The 22,703-nt window shown below is 45.6% G+C and overlaps 1 protein-coding gene across 4 annotated transcripts in view; it reads right to left on the bottom strand.

Annotated features, from left to right (window-relative positions):
* The window catches only part of UROC1 (urocanate hydratase 1), a 66,146-nt gene that overhangs the window by 18,977 nt on the left and 24,466 nt on the right, over nucleotides 1-22,703 (bottom strand). For all 4 annotated transcript variants that reach the window (XM_073351321.1, XM_073351320.1, XM_073351322.1 and 1 more), the window contains 6 exons: nucleotides 17,921-18,009; nucleotides 17,127-17,189; nucleotides 16,372-16,551; nucleotides 13,766-13,863; nucleotides 11,006-11,078; nucleotides 8,872-8,993 (listed from right to left, as the gene is read on the bottom strand). In XM_073351321.1, coding sequence (XP_073207422.1) covers nucleotides 8,872-8,993; nucleotides 11,006-11,078; nucleotides 13,766-13,863; nucleotides 16,372-16,551; nucleotides 17,127-17,189; nucleotides 17,921-18,009 — 625 coding nt within the window. The remainder of the gene's footprint in view (nucleotides 1-8,871; nucleotides 8,994-11,005; nucleotides 11,079-13,765; nucleotides 13,864-16,371; nucleotides 16,552-17,126; nucleotides 17,190-17,920; nucleotides 18,010-22,703) is intronic.

Below are 22,703 nucleotides of genomic sequence, written 5' to 3'. Positions count from 1 at the left end.
TATGGGTTGGCTATGAGTGTCTCTAAATTATGCAGCAGGGATTAATATGTCAGCTCTTATAATCAGAAGGAGTAAAGGCTGAAACATCTGCTTGCACCGTCCTTTCCTAGAAGACTTGCACTGAACTTTAAAACTGTTACGGAAACATCCTGTAGAATTTAATAGATATGACAACCTTAGGGTACTATTAAAGTTTTACAAGGGTTTATAAAAATTGTTCTACAGAATTTAATAGAGAATGAGATCCTTTCGATAGTTTTAAAACAATATCCTATAGAGTATAATTATCTATTCAGTCCAGGGGTTCACATAAACCTACAGAAAGGACCTCATTCTCTACTGAATTCTATAGGTCTTTTCCTTAAGAGGAGCTAGTTGAGAAAACTGCTGTCATTCAACTAAGACTATGGGGACATACGACAACTAAATAAATCTGACCCTTCTACAGAGCCCGACACATTATCAGGCTCTCTTTTCTAAACGTTGGTGTGTCCCATGTTGAATTTCCTGTTAGTTCTGTGGGGGTGGGGGATAGCATCCTTTCATTAAATCTGACCTGCTGGGATTGAAAGTATTGACGCTCCTTCTTGAGCTGCTGTGGCTCAACCTTGGACTAACTCCACGCCTTTCTCATTTGTTAAACTGTTGCCGTCTCTCTCAAGAATATGTTCCTAAATCAGACAGGCTACTGTGTTGCTTCTGGTATTTCACAGATACTGGTCTTTATTTAGGCTTTAAAGCACATTCTGATCTTACAAAAATAATCCTCATCAGCAAGGAAGTTGATTCCTTGTTTGTTTGTTTTAATTTATTTTTTGCTGTCCAACCCTGTCAAACTCTGACTAGGGTGGTGAGCAAATTCCTCATTTAAATTAGTTATTACTATCTCACTGCCATTTGGGCCTTGATCCAGAGAAGTCAAGTTTCCCAGCAAGTGTCACAAGTGTTTTACAGGTCAAGCGTGGAAATATACACAATAATATGCAAAGTCCCTAGAGGGTTTAAACCATTCTCCTCCCTTTTATTACCATTGGTTGAACTGTTCTACTTCTCCCATCCCACCCTGATCTCAGATACTAAACACAATTACCACGCTGTATGGAAATATACACAATAATGTACCATTCTCCTCCTCTGTTGTGGGTTCACAGATTTTAAACAGAATATGCATGTGTCACAAGTGTTTTACAGGTCAAGCGTGGAAATATACACAATAATACACAGTAACACGCATCACTAAAATTGGAGAGGAGTCCAGACTGAAAGTCCTGATCTGAATTTGAAATTCCCCAAAATTCAGGATGTTGGGCTCCCGTCTTTTGATTCAACCTTTTACTGTAATCTGTAAAATTCAAATTTGGGTTTAGCTTTTGAATACCACTGATGTTAGGGGATGGCCAGATGCAGGATTTTGGTTTAGGCCATGTATATATTTACAATGGCTAAACAGCAAATAGAATAGTCAAGACCATGGGAGGTCAAACTGGAATCCATGAAAGGCTGTGTTTATTAAGCGCGTTTTCCATCCAAGTTCAGTTTTAAATTCTCTCTGAATTCCTCTCTCCATTGTGCTGCCAAGCACAACAGAAAATCCAATAACAGAGTTGCCCCCAAGTCTGCTCCCATCTGCTGGGTTTTAAAGTACCATTTTTATATCAATGTAAAAATACAAATAGCATTCCAATACCTTTACTGCCTGTAAGAGGTGCTTTCTCATATCCTTTCCATGCATTTCTCTGTGTGTGTATATATATATGTATCTATACACACACACCCCACTCATACGCATGTACTTACACAATATTCAATTAATTTGGTATATACACAGTGTGAAACATTCAAATGTCATGTGTTGGCTCATTCTGGGATGGAAAAAATGACTGGAGAATGAATCACATGCCAGATAAGTTGTTGTGTATTTATGCTGCCCTGGTACACAATACAGCACCACAGTTGCCAACTTTCACGCAGTAAATAAGTATCCCGACTTTCACAATAAGCCAAAAATCAAGCCAATCCCTAAGAACCCCAACACTCTATGTGACTAGATCCTCCCGGCGTGCAGTCTGGGACTGTGGTGGGCCCGCTGTGCACCCTGACTCTCTCCCCCCTTGCCCCTGCTTGCCAGGAGCAGATAAAAAAAAAAAGAAGCAACAAGCTACAAGCCAAAAACTAGTCAACAAGCAACTCATAAGCTCATTAAGCCAAAAACAAGCCCAATTTCTACATTTTTTTCATGGGTTTGGCACGTCTGTCCCCCTGCTGCCCGGTGCTCCAGGGTCCCCCCACCACCTGCAGCGGCTCGGAGCTCTGGGATCCCCCTGCCGCCCACAACAGCTCAGAGCTCTGGGGTAGCCCCACCCGTGGCAGAGGGACCCTACAGCTCCCGCTGCTGCGGGTTGAAGTCACAGAGGTCACTGGAAGTCCCAGATTCCATGATTTCCACGACCTCCGTGAAAAAATCGGGGTCTTATTCATCAGTGGTTAGGTTACTAGCCTGAGACGTGCGTTCAAGTCCCTGCTCTGCCACAGACTTACCTTGGACGAGTCACTTAGCCCTGGGCTACACTATGAGTTTAGGTCGAATTTAGCAGAGTTAGGTCGATTTAACCCTGCACCCGTCCACACGACCAAGCCTGTTTTGTCAACTTAAAGGGCTCTTAAAGTCGATTTCTGTACTCCTCCCTGGTGAGGGGTTTAGCGCTAAAATCAACCTCGCTGGGTCAAATTTGGGGTAGTTTGGATGCAATTTGACAGTATTGGCCTCCAGGAGCTATCTCAGAGTGCTCCATTGAGACCGCTCTGGACAGCGCTCTCAACTCAGATGCACTGGCCAGGTAGACAGGAAAAGCCTCGAGAACTTTTGAATTTCATTTCCTGTTTGGCCAGCGTAGCAAGCTGATCATGCAAGGTGACCATGCAGAGCTCATCAGCAGAGGTGACCATGGAGTCCCAGAATCACAAAAGAGCTCCAGCATGGGCCGAACGGGAGGTACTGGATCTGATCGTTGTATGGGGAGAAGAATCCATGCAGGCAGAACTCCGTTCCAAAAGACGAAATGCCAATATATATGCCAAAATCTCCAAGGGCATGATGGACAGAGGTTACAACAGGGACACACAGCAGTGCTGCCTGAAAATTAAGGAGCTCAGGCAAGCCTATCAAAAAACAAAGGAGGCAAAGGGTCACTCCAGGTCAGAGCGCCATACATGCCACTTCTATGATGAGCTGCATGCAATTCTAAGGGCGGGCCCTACCACTACCCCACCACTGTCCGTGGACACCTGCAAGGGGGGAGTCTCACGCAACAGGGATGAGGATTTTGTGGATGAGGAAGATGAGGAGAAGGATGAGGAGGTTGAGGATAGCGCACAGCAGGCAAGCGGAGAATCCCTTCTCCCCAGCAGCCAGGAACTGTTCATCACCCTGGAGCCAATACCCTCCCAACCCTCCCAAGGTGGGCTTCTGGACCACGAAGCTGGAGAAGGCACCTCTGGTGAGTATACCTTTGTAAATATAATACAGGGTTTAAAAGCAAGTGTGTTTAATGATTAATTTGCCCTGAAGACTTGGGATGCATTCACGGCCAGTACAGCTATTGGAAAAGTCTGTTAACGTGTCTGGGGATGGAGCATAAATCCTCCAGGGACATCTCCATGAAGGTTTCCTGGAGCTAAAAGCCTTTGCAGAAGGTTTCTGTGGAGGGCAGCCTTATTCCGTCCTCCATGGTAGGACACTTTACCAGGCCAAGCCAGTAGCAAGTAGTCTGGAATCATTGCAGAACAAAGCATTGCAGTGAATGGGCCCAGCTTTGGTGGCATTCAAGCGACATCCGTTCTTTATCCCTTTGTGTTAGCCTCAGGAGAGTGATATAATTCATGGTCACCTGGTTGAAATACGGGAAATTTGCTTAAGTGGACATTCAGAGGTGCCCATTCCTGCTGGGCTGTTTGCCTTTGGCTGAAAAGAAATCATCCCCACTGTTAGCCACGTGGTGCGGGGAGGCCCGTTCATGCTGAGCTGTTCGCGTTTGGCTGACAGGGATCTTCCCTGATACTAGCCACGCGGGGTGTGTGTGTGTGTGTGAAGCGATCATCCCAGAGAATTGGGGTGGGGGTTGTGCTGAACATTCACCCTAAAACTGCAGCCCCTCCTTTTAAATGGCCAACCTAACGGGCTTTGCTTGGTATGGGAAAGGAGGACAATGCTGTTTGAAACCATTCCCACATGTTATGAAGGTTGAAGAAGCCGAAACCCTTTGCCTTACCATGGCTGCCTGCAAGCCAAATTCTGTTGCCCAGCTGAGCATGTATGATGTCTCACACCAAACCAGCAGGCACTCAATATAAGAGGCAAAATGCAACCTTGTACAAAAGCACATGTGCTATGTAATGTGAATTGCTTGAATCAGTGTGAAATGGTCTTCCCTTTGTTCTCTAAAATGTATCTTTTTAAATACTACTCTCCCTTTTTTTCCTCCTGCTGCTTCAAATATTTCTACGCTCCCCCTATCATCTCTGTCCCAGAGGCTAGCGCAGATTAGAAGGTGAAAAAACCGCACTCGTGATGACATGTTCTCAGAGCTCATGCAGTCCTCCAGCACTGAAAGAGCTCAGCAGAATGTGTGGAGGCAAACAATGGCAGAGTCCAGGAAAGCGTTAAATGAACGCGATGAGAGGAGGCAGGATGCAATGCTGAGGCTAACGGGGGAGCAAACTGGCATGTTCAGGCATCTGGTGGGGCTGCCTGAAAGGCAGCAGGAGCACAGACTGCCGCTCTAGCCCCTGTATAACTGCTTGCCCTCCTCCCCAAGTTCCATATGCTTCTCACCCAGATGCCCAAGAACGCAGGGGGGTGGAGGGAGGCTAAGGGCACCCAGCCACTGCACCCCAGAGGATTGCCCAAGCAATAGAAGGCTGGCATTCAATAAAGTTTTTAACTATAGTGTGGCCTTGTCCTTCCCTCCTCCCCTCATCCACCACCCTATCCAGTGCTTCCCTCCTCACCCACCCCTCCCAGGCTACCTTGCGAGTTTTCCCCCTATTTGTGTGGTGAAAGAATGCATGATTTTGAAACAATAATGACTTTATTGCCTCTGAAAGTGGTGATTGAAGGTGGGAGGTTGGTTGGCTGGCTTACAGGGAAGCAGAGTCAACGAAGGGGGTGGGTTTTCATCACGGAGAAACAAACAGAACTGTCACACTGTAACCTGGCCAGTCATGAAACTGGTTTTCAAAGCTTCTCTGATGCACAAGGCACCCAGCTGTGCTCTTCTAATTGCCCTGGTGTCTGGCTGCACGTAATTGGCCACCAGGTGATTTGCCTCAGCCTCCCACGCTGCCATAAATGTCTGCCCCTTACTCTCACAGATATTGTGGAGCACACAGCAAGCAGCAATAACAATGGGAATATAGGTTTTGCTGAGGTCTAACCTAGTCAGTAAATTGCGCCAGCAAGCTTTTAAACGTCCAAATGCACATTCTACCACCATTCTGCAATTGCTCAGCCTATAGTTGAACTGCTCCTTACTACTGTCCAGGGTGCCTGCGTATGGCTTCATGAGCCATGGCATTAAGGGGTAGGCTGGGTCCCCAAGGATAAGTATAGACATTTCAACATCCCCAACGGTAATTTTCTGGTCTGGGAAGTAAGTTCCTTCCTGCAGCTGTTCAAACAGACCAGAGTTTCTGAAGATGTGAGCGTCATGCACCTTTCCTGGCCATCCCACACTGATGTTGGTGAAATGTCCCTTGTGATCCATCAGTGCTTGCAGCACCATTGAAAAGTACCCTTTGCATTTTACGTACTGGCTGCCAAGGTGGTCCAACCCCAGGATAGGGATATGCGTTCCATCTATCGCCCCACCACAGTTAAGGAACCCCATTGCAGCAAAGCCATCCACTATGACCTGCACATTTCCCAGAGTCACTACCCTTGATAGCAGCAGCTCAGTGATTGCGTTGGCTACTTGGATCACAGCAGCTCCGACAATAGATTTACCCACTCCAAATTGATTCCTGACTGACTGGTAGCTGTCTGGTGTTGCAAGCTTCCAGAGGGCTTGCGTCACTCACTTCTCAACTGTGAGGGCTGCTCTCATCTTGGTATTCTTGCGCTTCAGGGCAGGGGAAAGCAAGTCAAAGTCCCATGAAAGTGCCCTTATGCATGCAAAAGCTTCGCAGCCACCGGGAATCATCCCAGACCTGCAACACTATGTGGTCCCACCAGTCTGTGCTTGTTTCCCGGGCCCAGAATCAGTGTTCCATAGCAGGAACCTGCCCCATTACCACCATGATGTCCAAATTGCCAGGGCCCGTGCTTTGAGAGAAGTCTGTGTCCATGTCCTCATCACTATCGTGATCGCACTGTTGTCGCTTCCTCGCCTGCTTTTGCAGGTTCTGCACATGCTGCAGGATAATGGGCGAGGTGTTTGCAATGCTCCCAACAGTAGCGGTGAACTGAGTGGGCTCCATGCTTGCTGTGGTATGGCGTCTGCAGGAGAGCAGAGTTGCAGCAGAAGCAGTGGACGACAACGGATGCCAGGAGAATAGATATTTATACAGAACAACGAGAGGACCTGCGAGGTGGATTCATGGCACCAGGAGAGCAGAGTTGCAGTGGAAGCGGTGGAGGATGACGGTTAGCAGTCCGACTGCACTGTCTGCTGACAGCTGCACCCAGGACCCAACAGCAGTGGTGACGGTGAGCTCAGCTGAGCGGGCTCAATGCTTGCTGTGGTATGGGGTCTGCACGGAAAAAAGGCGCGAAACGATTGTCTGCCGTTGCTTTCACAGAGGGAGGGGCGACTGACTACATGTACCCAAAACCACGCACAGCAATGTTTTTGGCCCATCAGGCATTGGGAGCTTAACCCAGAATTCCAATGGGCGGCGGAGACTGCGGAAACTGTGGGATAGCTACCCACAGTGCACCACTCCATAAGTCGATGCAAGCCATGGTAGTGAGGATGCACACCGCCGACTTAATGGCTTAGTGGGGACATACGCAATCGACTGTATAAAATAGATTTCTAAAAATTGACCTGTATAAAATCAACCTAATTTCATAGTGTAGAAATTAGTCTCTCTGTACTTCAGTTCCTCATCTGTAAATAGGGAACAATAGTACTGCCCCATGTCTGGGGTGTTGTAAGGGTAAACACATTCATAGATTGTGAGGTGCTCAGATACTACAGTGCGGAGGGACCAAATAAGTACCATAGATAGATAGACTGACTGTATAAAAGTGAGAGTAGAATCAGGCCCGATATTTTCAAAAATAGCTGTCAATTGTACAGGCATTGTACAGGGAGAATGATGGGAAAAAATTATTTGCCATCAAAACTGCAACCACAGATCAGGTAGTGAGGATTCAAAATGGGTGGAAGGGTAAGTGCAGATATTTGAGGCCACATTTAATTCTCAGCACGAAGTTGCACCCACAAAACTGGAGATCAGCTGGAGGCCCAGACAGAAATTAAACTACTGGATTAAATGCATTTTTTGTTTTTCTGCAATAAACACATCCCAGTGAGGACTTATCTTGACCATTTTCTTTAGTGCATTTAATGCTTACGAAAGGTGCCAGGTGGACAGCTTTAGACAACAATGTTTTGAGCATTTATCCTAATAACAGGTACGGTATAGCTAGCAGATGTACAGGGCTCCCTAAAACTGTCCCACCTGGGGGCCTCACATACAACCTGGTGGAACCACCCAGGGGTAAAGAGGTACATCAGCATCCCTGGCCTCTATTTCAGTTCATAAAACCCCAAAGGTGCCCATCCCCTAAAGCTGTGGATGCCATGACACAAATGACATCACACAATATCATTCAGGGTCCATGCAAGGAACTAACCCTTCAGCACAAAGCAATAGCACTCCCCTACTTCAGTCCAGTTCACAAATGCCTCAAAGCCTCTCCTGCAGGAGAACACAGGAGCCTTGCGGCAAGCCCAGAAGATTAACATATCTGGGGATAGGCAGACCAAGGAGGGACGTGAATTCTAGAGTCGAAGGGCCCTCATAGTGAGTGCCCTGCCAGCAGCTCCCTCTCAGTTTAATTGAGGGAACTGTCTCCAGCTTGAGCACCTTTGATGACTTTAACTGCATCATCACATATGCTGGGTGAGAGGTGGTCTTGTAAGCGGACTGTTCTCAAGCTATTTCCGGCTTTAAGATCATCCTCCTGAATTCTACAGACAGCCAGTGCAGCTCCCAGAGCACTGGTGTCATGTACTCTTGACATGAAAGCCTACTTAATAAGCAGGCTACTTCATTCTACCCCAGCTTTAGCCTCCAGTTCTCAAGGCCTAGCCCCAGGTGCAGCGCATTACTGGGCTATTGGCTAGATCACTAGACACAGGAGACCTGCATCTTATTTCTGGCTCTGCCACTGGCCTGCTGGGTGACCATTAGCAAGCCACGTCACCACACCGTGCCTCAGTTTCCCCATCTGTAAAATGAGGACAATACTATTGATCTCCTTTGTGAAGCATTTTGAGCTCTACTGATCAAAAACTCTAAATAAGAACTAGGTATTACTACTATTATTATTAGCTGAGTCTCAAGCTGACAAAGGCATGGATAGATGCAGCAAAATCCACACCATGTGCAGATGGGAAATAGTGCTCTTAGTCACAGCTGCAGTTTACGCATCTAATAGCAGCCCTGGGCTCCATAAACCCCCTAAATAGTGCTTGTAAGTCATAAATATTGGCTGCACTCCTTACTGACTTTAATACCTATGTGGAGCAGACAAGAGCTTGGTTTTTCAGGTCTCGTCTGAAAGACACACTAAACTCCTTTGATTGCACCCCATTCTTCAAGAAATTTGCACCTTTTATGATAGAAAAAGAGTTGACATCCTACCTCCCTGATGTATAGCATCTTCAAGCACTGACGTGGCGATTAAGTCAGCGGTAGCCAAATCCTGTGGGTCACCTGACGTACAAACCCAGCGGAATGGTCCAAATCCCAGGGAAAAAATGTCTCTGGGAAGAGAACATGTTTCATTAAGAGATAGTTGAAATTCCTGTCTGATTTATCCTGGCAGTTAGCAATGCTTTTCTTTCATTAACTGAAGATGGAAGAATTCTAAATATTTCAAACAAACTAATCTAAACAGAAAGCACTTGGGATCATTATTCCAGAATTTAAACAATGCTGTCTCACCAAGACATCAGTGGGTGTGGGGAAAATTGCAACCACACTTGTAGTGCTCACAGCCTTTGATAGAAAACTCAAGGCTGTTAATCAAACAAGGGTGTTCCCCAGTTGACTGAAGGTCCTTTCATAAAATAAGATGTTGGAGGCCTGGTTCTCTCCTTTCTTACACCAGGGTAGCTGATTTACACCAGTGTAAGAGGAACACCCAGCTCCTTGTTTTAATGTCCACAGATGAACCTGTAATCATTTACAGAGTGAGGGCTTGATTGAGCCTCTCTTTTGCACCCTTGTCTAGTCATTTATAGCTATGGAAAGTGAATGCAAAGTGGGTGTAAATGTACCCATCCACAGAAGAGAGTGGAGAAGTCTGAGCTGGTAGCATTCTACCTTACACTGCACTTACCGGGCCAGAGAATCTGGCCCTTTCTGCTCCCATTGTGCTTAGGCTGGCCCCTCGTCCAGTATTAAACCGGACAGTCCTGCTTTTCTAGGGTTTGTCCCCTATCCAGAACTCAGACAAAACTGGATGTGGTTTTACCAGATGGGGATGCCCTTTTGAAGAGTGTGCTGCTTAGTCCCCGCTGGCGTGACCTGGCACGTGAGTGGAGGTGGAGTGGTGCGTTCTTAAAAATGGCTCCCCATGTGTGGTGTGACCTCACACGCACCATGCGTTTCAGGTCATGCTGCACAGGGGCAGAGTGGTGCGTTCTTAAAAATGGCTCCCCCTGAGTGGTGTGACCTCGCATGCAACATGCATCCAAGGTCATATCGCGAGCGGTGGAGTGGCACGCCCTTAAAAATGGCAACCTCCATGCACTGTGCATCTGAGGTCACACCAGTGGGGGCGAAGCAGCATACTCTTAAAAGTGGTACTGGACAAAACCACATCCAGTTTTGTCTGAGTACTGGATAGGGGACAAACCCTAGAAAAGCAGGACTGATAGGATACTGGACGAGGGGCCAGCCTGAGCACAATGGGAGCAGAAAGGGCCAGATTCTCTGGCCCGGTAAGTGCAATGTAAGGTAGAATGCTACCAGATCAGACTTCTCCACTCTCTTCTGTGGATGGGTACAGAAAGGGCCAGATTTGGATGTGTGGCCAAGGTCATGCCAGTGGGGAAAGGTTTATGCCAGCAAGAGCAGGCTCATGCCGTTCCCGGAAGACTGATATGTCTAGTATTCTGGGAATGCATGAATGGCCACCCTAATTGTGCCACTAATCCAAAAGGAGTCAGTCTCGCCCCAGAGTAGTGAGAGGTAGCAAATCTATGTATACAGCCACAAACCAACAGGGCACCGCTGCAATGCCAACTCTGCTTTCTGCATATATATAAATGTCTTCCAGAATTACTGAGCTGTTAAGGGTCAAGTCCTGCTTGCCTTAGTGCATATGAGATGTCCCCGGAGGCCTGATTCTGATATTACACTGATGTATATCAGGAATAACCACAGTGAAGTCAACAGTGTCCATAGGCCAGACTCTTGGCCTTGTTCCGATTGTTTTACATTGCTCCAGCATACACACATTCTTCTTAGCCATGCTGGGCACTGCTCCCGTGCAAATGAGCACGTGGCCCACACAAGGGTAATACTAGTGCAAGTGACATAGAACCAAGACATGATGGGATGTCTTAGATAATTCATTGCTGAAGCCCCCTTCCCATCACCATCATTTTACTCTGCAATGGGACTAGGCAGGATTTGGCCATGTAAGTGGGGTCTCCGAGTTAACATATTTTTTGGATATTCTCGTAAAAAGCAGTCCAGTTTGTAGTTTTACTTCTCCAGTAAATGGAAATAGCTCATTGCCCCAAGTTATCTATTCCTTCCAACATACCCCATAATGTGCTGAACATAGGAAGGGTATCGGAATTCTGTTTTATTGGCTCCTCTTTTCTCGACATCAGCACCTGCAAAAGGATTTTAAATGCAGATTAGTTGATGAGAAGAAGAGCTACAAACTTGGGCCCGATTGTACCCTGAGTTCATGCCCGACTGCATCCCTGCCTGCTCAGCTCTTCCCCTGCCACACCGAAAAAGGGGGTCAGACCTCTGCTTGATGGCACTTTCCTTCTCCGGGATCCCTCTCACAGGTGCTGTGTGAAAAGAGGGGTGGGGACTGGGTGGTTATGGGGAGGTCAGTGGGCAGCAGAGGATCTTCTTTTAAGGGAATGATGGAGGCAGCTGTGGTTAGGGCAGTCCTCCATTGGAGCTGCTCTGCCAGAGAGCTGGATGGGTAGAGGGAACAGGATCCCAGAATCAGCTTTCAGACAAAAGGCTTCTGTATGGAAGGCCATGGCCTCCTGTATATACCAGGGGTTCTGGAAAGTCACACAGCTCATACCATGGGGATGAACAACCCCCTCCCTAAATTGAAAAAGGCAGGAAAAATCTATAGGAAGACCTCTGTGATTTCTTCCCTCTTCCTCCTTTCTATGGGATTTCCCACAAGGGAAGCAATACAGGCTGCTATAAATTAAACCAGAGCAGAGAAGCAAACTGACACCCAGCCGGCCCACCTCGGCATCTCCCCGGCTTAGAAACACTATACTTTCCTGGGCCTTAACATTTCAGGCTCCAAGAGAAATTCTCTTAAAATCACTCACTATTTCTTCTATTTGTTTTAAATATTCTTGTTAGAAGAAAGAAAACAGGGAATAAATGAGTGGCAACGGCAGCTGAATGCAACCAAACAAATTAATGATATTCAAGAGGTCCTATATTTTGCAGAAGCCACCTCCCAAGACATCCTCAAAGCCGTCCCTACTGCTTTCTTTTCTTTATTTTTTTTAAATGGCTCATTTTTTATTTTCATTTTCTAGTTTTAAAATGTCAGCTTGTAAAAGAAAAGAAAATACCCTTGCCAAATCCTGCAGCATCAACAGGGCAGGCTTAAAAAGTGACCTGAAGCCCTTGGGGTGAGATTTTGTGCTGCGCCACAAAACGCATAGCCCATGGGGAAAGAGGGAAGGCACTTTTGTGCCCTTCCAATTCTAGGCTGCTCCATGGGCAGAACCTGCCCCAGCCAGGCTTGTATCTCAGGAGGGCAGGTGCAAAGGTGGGCTAGCCATGCGCCCACCACCAGCTCTGTAACACAGAGCAACTTAGAATGTTTGTCCCTCACTTAGCCCTGCCTTTTAAACCAGGGGACCTCATAGATCAGCATGTGGCTAGTCAGTACAGTGCCTGAACCAGAGAAATTATTCCCTGGCTGGCCAAGGGACTTTTACAGCCACTGTACATTGTGAAGGGGCCATAGTTGAAGAGGGAATCCCTCCCCAAACATTTTAAGGGGTCAAAACATGTTCCTTGTTCATATATTTTAAGCAACCACTCTGCATGGAGATGTCTTGGCAGCTTTTTCATGTTGATGCTTTAACGATGCAATGGAGTAAAAACAGAAATCCTGAAGCTGTCTCCTTAGACATTTTCTGTTACACAATGATTAAGGGTGAAAATCACTAGTGCTTTAAATGTTGATGCCCTACCAGTCACAGAACCTAGCCTGAAGATCAGGTTTAGTGAAGGAAATATATTGGGCCAGATGCTCAGTGGGTGTAATGTGGCATAGCTCCACTGACTTCAATGGAGCTAGACTGATTTACACCAGTTAAGGATCTGGAGCAATATATTCTACCCCTAACAAAGGCAGATGTCTGCTACATTTTCTTTGTACTTTCAGTTTGTCTGATCTGCATCCTGACAAGCCGCAAGGGTCTGTTTGCAATGCTAAGAAGGCTTTAGAAGATTCCCTTGTAAATCTCTGGTGGGCTTGAGTTTAAGGGCAGCGGGGCCATCTGGAACTGTAACATTTGCCACCCCCTCCTGTCCAGGATAGAGAGGGACATTAAATAAAAAATAAGCGTTGTGAGGAGCGGGACAGAGAGGGGAATTATAATCCTAGGCCCTGGTCATGAAAATGCCTCCACACAGGCAGACCCCTGCACCAGTGGGGCTCTGCATAGGAATCCACTCACACTGAGGCAACTGCAGGATTAGGGCCTTATTTTGCAAATTTCAGACTGGGATGCTGTTACCTTGTGTAGAATGGAGGTATGAGTGTCCAGATTGGAGCCCACAGTTCAACTGCCGGCAGTTGTGCCCACAGAATGGAGGTTTGTCTTTAGAAAGCTTGGCCACTGGAGTCCATCATCTGTGCCCAACATTGGGTGCAAAGTTGTGGATGTGCCATTAGAGGACACTTCAGAAATGTGTATTTTATTTTTCTCCTTTGAGGAAAGACAGACTTTGCTTCCCATCGACCCCCCACCCCACAAAAAAGTCAGTGCTGTTACTTTAAAAACAACGGGCCAGCTTTTCAGTGGTGCTGAGCACCAGTTTCTCCTACTGACTTCACTTGGAGCTGTGGGGGCTCAGCACCTCTGAAAATCAGAAACAAACACTACGGAATAAAGCCCAATACCACTAGTCTTCATGAGAAAAAGAATGGCACCAATTTAACGTCCAGGCAGGACTGACTCCTACCGATACACTCCATTTGGAAGACCTGCTCTAACAAAGGTAATGAACTATATGTTACCTGCTGGAAAGGAGAGAAGTGCCCTGGTTACATCTAGGAAAGCCAGCACCTACTCACCGGCTCTCTGAGCTTCCAAGAGAAAAGCATTGCCATAGTCCCAAAACACCATGCCCTTATCAGAGAGCCTGTTTATAGCAGCCACTTGTCTCCTCAGACTGAAAATAAAAAGGCAGAAAGTTAGCTCTGAGATTCATTCACTTATATAAAAGGTTAATGTCACAAACACCTTAGCATTGCTGCCCTGGGCTGTGAAAAGGTGGGGAGAGTTAGATAGATGACTTTGAAAGACTCAAGATCAATCCATGTTCTAAGCCCACCAGACACCAAATAAAAATACTTTCCACTTCTGTAGCACCTGTTATCCCAAGCTCTCCAAATGCTTTACAAATATTAAGTGAACCTCACAACACCACTGTGAGGTAGGGTAAGTAACACACAGGAGTCACCTATTCCAGCTCAGAAATGCAGCCAGCTCTGGGTTGGAACACAACAGATGTTTAACAGCACACAGCAATACTGCCCATCAGCTCAGAAGAGGCAGTGAAGAACAGTATCTTAACTAGCTGAAACTACAGAGATGAATTCAGAGAAGCAGAATGTGGTTATTGTACCTGAACAGGCATTTGGCTAACACAGCCCGGTTATCACCCATCCATTATGAAAACTGCCATTGGATCTTTAATGACCACAAGTGATCAGGAGCTTGGTTTTATGGGTTATCCAGAAGAGACCTCCTGTATCAGCACCATACCTGCTAGCAAGAAGCTGCAACACAGGTTAAGTACTGAGCCAGGGTGAAGAGTGTCACCTGCTAAATTAACAACAGTATTTCCCGAAGGTCTGCCACCCAGTTAAAAAGCCAACACAGCTCCTGAGATCTAACAGGAAAAATTGCAGAAGGTGGTACTGCTAGAGACTGCCTCCTAGCACAGAGCTGGCAGTTTCCAGTGACGAGGTAAACCTACCAAAGGCCAAATAACTTCAGACCATTATATAATGTGAGCAACTCCCATCACTGTCTCCTTCCTCCTCCCTATTTCTAGAACAGAGATCTAAAAACTTCAGGCAGCAAGAGAATTTCACAGCCACTGCTAATCTTTGTAACCTCATTCTTTAATTCCTAGTGCCGGTGGTTATGGTCTGAAACCCCCCCAGCAACTGGCAAAGGCTCAAAAGCAATACAGCTAGGGCTCTTAAATTTGTAACGGTCTCAAAAATAAAGTCCACTTCCAGCAAAGTCATTTGCTAACTTGGTTTTAGATCAAAAATCAGGAAGTTAATGAAACTGCTTCAGTCCTCTCTGACCCCTTCTTTGGAGATTTTTGCAATTCTCTGCTTCTTTTCCTTTTGCTAGCCCTTAAAAGCACGCACAAGGTCTGGGCTATTTTGAACTGGCTGCAGTTTCCACCTGTTTCTTGGACTACAATAGAATCACAAAAAACAGAGATTAAAAAGATCCCAGTAGATTATTTAGTCCATCCCTTGGCCAATACAGGGGCCTAATTTTCCTCTTGCTTTCACTGGTATAAATCATGAGTGAAGGCAATGGAATTAAATTGCTAATTAAGAAGAGAATCAGGCCCTAGGCCTATTCTTGAGAGTACCCTTTTCACTGCTTGTTTTCACAGCTCCCAATTCTAATCTCACTTGCAATGGTGTAAATCAGAAATCAACAGAATTACACCAAAGCATAACCAATGAGATTGGGGTCCCTAAATTATTCTTCATCTTACAAAAAGGTCCTGCTGGAAATTAGCTTTGCTGTTACAGACAGCATCGCCCTCAGAACAGCATCTAAAATGAAGACCTGGGAGACCGAAATCATCATTTTAGGCCCCTGGGCCAAAGCCAAACAGATGACAAACACAAATTCTAGCCTCTAATGGTAAAAACCTCTTCAGCAGGAGTGTTTCCAAGAGGAAGGAGAACAGCAGGAGTGAAAAGTAATAGCACTCAGAGCCAAAGAACTTCTGTAACTGCAAGCACCTGCTGGGTTTTAGTGAAGAACAGTAGCACTGTTCCCTGCTCCTACCCAATTAGTGAAGCTACTAGCAAGCCTGGAAATAATACAAAATAAGGATGTTGTTTATTTTCTGCTCTCTACGTTTAATAACAACTAACTCACATGCTAGGTACCTTACATAGGCTACAAAGCCCAATATATGGTTGAAATAGATCCAAGCAGATATTTTCAGACTTTAGTTCTTATACAAGAGGGAATGACCCTGCAATGGCAGGTAGAGGGACTAAGCAATCTGATAGACCGTTTCTCTTTCTAGAATCTGTGGGGTCGATTCTATGTCAGTTACATCTGTGTGAAAGCAGTCACGCCACAGGAGCTAAAAGAGTTACACCAGTGTAACTTCAATGGCATTACTCCAGATTTACACTGAGAGAACTGAGAGCAGAATCTGACCCACTGATTCTATGAGTCTTATTATGGGGAAGACAAGAATCTGGTCACTGGAGAAGCAAAATAAACACTGAGCCTAGAAATGCTGAGCAACCAAACCTGCATAATCAAGGCTGGATGTTTTTCTAACAGATCTGCTCTAGCAATTATTTTGGGGAAGTTCTATGGTCTGTGTTATGCAGGAGGTCAGACGAGATGATCACAATGGCCCTTTCTAGCCTTGGAATCTATGAATCAGGTAATTGTTTACCTTTCTTGCACCAGGGTACGGAACCTCCCTGGATTAGTAGACATGAGCTGGTTTGCCTCCTCAAAGCTGAGCTGCACGGGGTAGTATCCTCCACTGAATGGATTGTGACAGGAGGTTTGGTCGGATCCAAGATCAACTAGCTGTTCTCCTGTTGTATCAAGTTCATAGACAAGCCTCTCCCTATGGTGAGGAAAGATAATATATAGACTGCTTGTCTGGTGGCTGCCATTGCCAGCATCACCTCGTAGTTATATTTCTTGTGAGCATCAGCAGCACCAATTAGAAGTTCTCAGGAATATCCCTAGAGATTTTTTTATAATATTACAAGGATATCCTGGATTGGCAATGTCTGTTGGTGGATGCCTGATAGAAGTATAAATAATGCTTGTCACTGATTTCAGTGGGCTTTGGATCAAGCCACTAAAGCAGCAAATTTCTTTTCTCAATATTCTGATGACCAAGGGGTTGTCTTTCATTAAGACACCATTCTCCAGTTTCTGATTACCAATGAATTATCTTATTAAGACCCCACTTTGGTTTCCAAAACCAAAGTTATCCATCCTTGTGCCTAAAAGGGGTACTTTGGTCGGCAAAATGTAATTCACCCATTTGGAATTTGGACACCAGATTTACCTCCGAGAGTCAAGATGTAGCTTCAATGGTTGGTTTGAAGGACAATTCCCTTTGTCTACAAGCTTGGACATTGTTCCAGGCTAACTAACAAGGAAAAGTGCCATCTACCATCTGGTACTTACCAAAGATCTACCACATTCCCATGGTAGCCCAAACTAAGGGTAATTTTATTCTCTCTTGCATCTCTATAATAGAGTAAAAATAGAAATGGTTGAAGAAAATTCATCATCTGGATAGTTGCAGTTTACAAACTACACATAAACAACCAAAGCAGTCACTCAAAAGAGCAGAGAAAAGCCTATGTGGGTTCAAACAGCAAGACAGGAGTGATGAACACTTTCAACCTAAACTGACAAGAGGATCCTTATGCTGCGTGGGATTCCTTGAGTAGACTGGGAGTTCTAGGTGCATAAACAATACAAGATTAGGCACTGTACCGGGAACTGGACAATGCACTGAAGAGTCAGTGTTCTTATTCAGACAGACTTTCTGTCTGAAAGAGTTTCAGAGCAAACAGAGCTCAGACTGTGCTGTTAATAGTGAACAGGTTACGGTGCCGGCAAGCCAAATACCATTCCTTTCACTTAAAAACCTCAACAATATTCTTTAAATCCACAACCTCAATATGGAGATTTTATACTTTCACCTAGCTCATCCTTTTCAAACCAGAGTGATTCTGTAAGGGGCTATGGAGTAATAATAACAAGACAGGGAATTCATGAGTTGAATTTCTAATACACGGGCCTGATTTTCTTCTCATTTACCTCATTTAATAGCAGAGGTGATATGAGGAGAGAGATCCTGTAACCCCTCCCCTGCATACCCATGTAGGGGAATTCAAGGGCTGCTGCGGTTACTTCAGCCCTTGAGCAGGATTTAGCACATAGGGACAAACACAGCACTTCATGAGCCATACCTAAGCCGAGCAATGCAGTGGTCCAGGCTATCAGTGATTTCCATCAGCCAACCTTGCCTGTAACGTTTCAAAAGTGCAGCTTCATCAACCTGGGACAAATTGCATAATTATTTCAGGACTGTCATCTCACCTACGGAAGAACTTCTCCAATCCATCTTTAACTTTAAAACAATCCTGGATGAAACACTAACAAATGTACATAAGACCACACTCCTGCATTGGCTTCAAGGTGATGGGCTGGGTGAGCTAATCGTTGTTTTTTATTTCTAGCTTCTAATATTCCATCAGTTCTGGTTTCTGTTGTTTCAAACCAGGAATGGAACAAGAGCGGAATATTTTCTCCAACCACCTCCCAACGCCAACCTTTGTAGTTTTAATAAAATGGGAACCAGATCACTGCTTAATTTGTAATGAAAGAGGTGCCGGGGCTCAAGCAATTTTTTTACTTTCATAAACAACATGGCAAGCCCAGAGGTGCCAGGGATATGAACTGCCAAGCCCAGAGGTCCCAGGGCTCAGCCCTGGCAAGCCCTAGCACAAATTAAGCACTGAGCCAGATCCAAACCAACCTGGCTTTAGAAAAACAAAATCCTAATGAGAGCTGGTTAGGAAACATTTTTCCCCCACAAAAAAAATTAACAACAATTTTTTTATTTCTCTTGGAATTGTTCATGTTTTAACTGAAAAACTGAAAACAAAAAGTGTTTCTGCTTTCAGATTTTCAATGACCCCCCCCCCAATTTTACAATAACCCATTTAAACTGCCATGCATTCCCACAGCCCACCCCCTGCATTTTCTTTCCATCATTTCCAGCCACCAAACCATTGATACGTAAACAAAAAACGTTATATATTTGGGGCTTGATCTAACGCCCATCAAAGTTGATGGAAAGCCTCCTCTTGCCAAGTTATTTCAGTGTGTGAAACGTTCCTTCAATTCCCATGTCACTGATTAGGCATATCATTAAAAAACCCTGGTTTGGGGCAACACCAGTGGAGCAGCAGACTAAGAAGTCAGTTACACAGAGGAGACTGCTTCTCTTGGTATGCTGTTTTAGTACCAGGCAAAACAGCCGTGATGGAAAAAAGAATGCAGACTGGTACATGACAAATAAATGGGTTCTGATACTACAGTTCAAAAAGTCTGAGTGCAGCGCTGATTGGACTATCTAAATCCTCTGTGTTATAGTATCCTATATACTGTATTTCTGACCTATCTTGATAGGGTCTTGGATCTCATTTCATAGACCCCACCAACACACCCAAAGAAATTAACTTCCTTTTCATCAGATTCTAGAAAATCTTTTATGCTCTTTGATCAGCGAGTCAACAGGTTTTAAAATGACATCAACCACATGGGTTCACATCACACCTGGAGTAACTCCATGGGATTAGTGGAGTTACACTAGGGATTCTCTTCAACCCTATACCCCTGCATAATAGTTTAAACAGGCCCCAGCAGGTAGTTTATGCCCCAAAGTGAAGATATGAAAAAAACCCCGCTTTTGTTTTGATTCCAACATACCTATGCAGGGTTTGCAACCCAAACATTGCAGCATTTTGCTAGCATAATAATAGTTATCAGGGAACCTGATCTTAAAAAATGAGAAAGAGGGCCAAGGGGTTCGGAGGCCAGGAGGGGCATCAGGGCTGGGGCAGGAGGCTGGGGCACGGAAGGGGGTCAGGGTGCAGGCTCCCAGCAGCACTTACCTCAAGCAGCTCCCAGAAGCAGCGGCATGCCCCCCCTTCAACTCCTATGCGGAGGTGCGGTCAGACAGCTCTGCGCACTGCCCTGTCTGCAGGCGCCGCCACTGCAGCTCCCATTGGCCGTGGTTTTTGGCCAATGGGAGCTGCGGGGACGGCACTTGGGGCAGAGACAGCGCATGGAGCCTCCTGGCTGCTCCTATGCATACGAGCTGGAGAGGGGACATGCCACTGCTTCCAGGAGCCATGCCGAGCTACGTGCCATCAACCGGACTTTTAACGGCCCAGTCAGCTGTGCTGATCGGAGCTGCCAGAGTCCCTTTTTGACCTGGCGTTCCCTGGCAACCCTACCCAGCACTCACCCCACAGTGGCAGCTCCTGCAGCTCCTATGCTGTGGGGCTGGCTGGGCTTGGCTTTCTGCTTTGAGCATTAAAACCTTCGGGGTTGCAATGCCACTCAGCTTTGGCCCCACCCCCTGACTAGACCAAATTTGTGTGAGTGGAGTTGTGACCTGGCTCATGGGGTTGCAGCGCCACTCACTCAGATTTGGCCTATCTGGACTCCTGTCATCGTGACAGCTGGGCCAAACTTGAGTGGCACTGGGATCCCAGAGGTTGCATTACCTGGAGCAGGGAGGTGAGCCCAGCCAGCCCCATGGGACAGGAGTTGCCATGTGACCCTTTGAAACATTCTGGTGACCTAATTTGAGGTCCTGACCCACAGGTTGAGAAACCCTGCCATAGTTCAATATGTTTCTTGCCTTTAAACATCTATAACTCCTTCTACTGATGTCAAAAACCACCTATCCACCCTCCCACCAAGCCAATGGCCTCATCGGGCCGGCACAGTTAAGGCACACCAGTTTCATAGCCAATGGTACAAAAAGGAGTGAATCAGGAACCCATTTTGCAGCTGGGTGAACTGGAGGTGCCCTTTCAGTGTCAGATCAAATGCGACTTGAACCCATGACCTTCTACTGATGTGCTTACAGCTATCTATACTATTCATTTCTATAACATACTTATAACCTTGATTCATCATTTATTAACTCTTCTGAAATAGTTTATAAATGTAACTTTACTATAAAGTGTGAAATGTGACTGATATTTCCCTCCAAGTAAGAAGGACAGGATGAGGTTCTATAGAGTTGAAAAGTTTGTTAAAAAATTAAAAGGGAAATAAACTGATCTTTCAGCTCCCTTCAGTGGAGCAGAATTGTATTTATATTCTTTAGAAAAAGAATAAATGATTATATAATGAAACAGCCCCATTATTCCTAGTCTATGCCTGATCTCTGTTTATTACATTTTGGAGTATAGAAAATTATTCTGATCAATTCTGGTTAGAAACCAAAGAAAACTTTAGAAGAACAGAATCATTATAAGGAGCATCAGAACTTAAAAACAACTGAAAAATGCAGGCCCTAAGAGACTTTATTGTTTTTCTTTATTTATATTTCAAATCTGGGTGGATTTTATTTTGGTCTTATGGATACTTACATTTATCAACATTAGAATTCTAGTGTTTGGCTTTTAGATGTGTTGCTTATCCATCATTTTATAAACCTAATGGGCTCATAACATCCAGTGTGCTGATTGCTAATGCATTAGTGGTCTTTAACTTACAGATAAAAGGTAGCTAATATTAGCAAAATATCATTAAAAATTGATCTTACTCTAGGTGGGAATAAGAGAAGAGGCTGTGTTGCTACTTGCTCTCATTTTTTTAAAAAAACTGTCAGACAACTTTCCTCTAGGCCAGCGGTTCTCAACTCTGGTCCACTGCTTGTTCAGGGAAAGCTCCTGGCGCACTGGGCTGGTTTGTTTACCTGCCGCGTCCGCAGGTTTGGCCGATCGCGGCTCCCATTGGCCTCGGTTCACCGCTCCAGGCCAGTGGGGGCTGCGGGAAGGGCAGCCAGCACGTCCCTCGGCCCACGCCGCTTTCTACAGCTCCCATTGGCCTGGAGTGGCGAACAGCGGCCAGTGGGAGCCGCGATCGGCCAAACCTGCAGACGTGGCAGGTAAACAAACCTGCCCGGCATGCCAGGGGCTTTCCCTGAACAAGCGGTGGACCGGAGTTGAGAACTACTGCTCTAGGGGATCAAATAGATGAGCCATTGTGGCAATCTTTGCACAGGCAATGCTCCCATTGGGCCAAATGATAAATTCCACCTCCCCCAGGCTGAGGCTGCACATCAGTGGTGTGCTGTGGTGGAAGAGGAAAAGGCACTCCAGCAATTCCCCAGACAAAGTACTTGCCTCTAAGAGTCCTTTATAAATTGGTATAATTTAGAACAGCTCTGAGGCTGCTCTAAATTATGCTGGGGGCAGAGGGGTAGGGGAGGAGGGGAACCAGCCCCTGGCTGCCCACTCCCTACAGCATTTGGGAAGGTACACCCGGGGACTGACACAAAAGACTTCAGTGCAGGTTCAGGGTGTTCAAAGTCCAAATGCAGAAGCACAGAATGAAGCAGCCCCAAGCTTTGTGTACCAAAATGGAACATTTGAAAGAGAAATTGTATTGACCTTTCATATCTGGTCACTATAATGAGATCAGGACTTGCTGGGATAAAGGCTTGAGACACGTGCTGCCCCAGTGGTCTTTAGCTGATCAAAAGTGTGATGGGCCTTCTTGCTTAAGGGTGGGATTTTCAAAAGCACTTGGTATTGATTTAAATCTGCTCCCATTGAAGTCAATGGTAAAACTCCCAGTGACTTAAACTCCCATTGACCTGGATGGGAGCAGAGTAAGGCCAACGCTGAGCACTTTTGAAAATCCCACTAAAATAACTAGTACATTCCAAGATTTTGATGTGAAACTCCCATGTGAAGTTAAGCACATGGAACCATGGTGAGTTATTGACATGGGATCTTCTTTTTGCTGCTGGTGGTTAATATCTTACTCTTAATGCAGACAGGATTCATTTAAGATTTGAACTTGATCACAACGGATAACATAGCTACAGAAAATGTTATTTTCATTTTTGCCTTATTCTGAGTTGAATAAAAGGGACATCTTTGTGTTCACTGAAAGTGATAGGTAGGGGACAGGTGACAGCAAGGAGCTATTGCTCCATTG

The sequence above is a fragment of the Lepidochelys kempii genome, chromosome 7, assembly GCF_965140265.1.
Source record: "Lepidochelys kempii isolate rLepKem1 chromosome 7, rLepKem1.hap2, whole genome shotgun sequence".
In the NCBI taxonomy this organism is placed as follows: domain Eukaryota; kingdom Metazoa; phylum Chordata; order Testudines; family Cheloniidae; genus Lepidochelys; species Lepidochelys kempii.
Note: the sequence above shows the minus strand (reverse complement) of the source record. Positions and strands in the feature narration are given on the sequence as shown.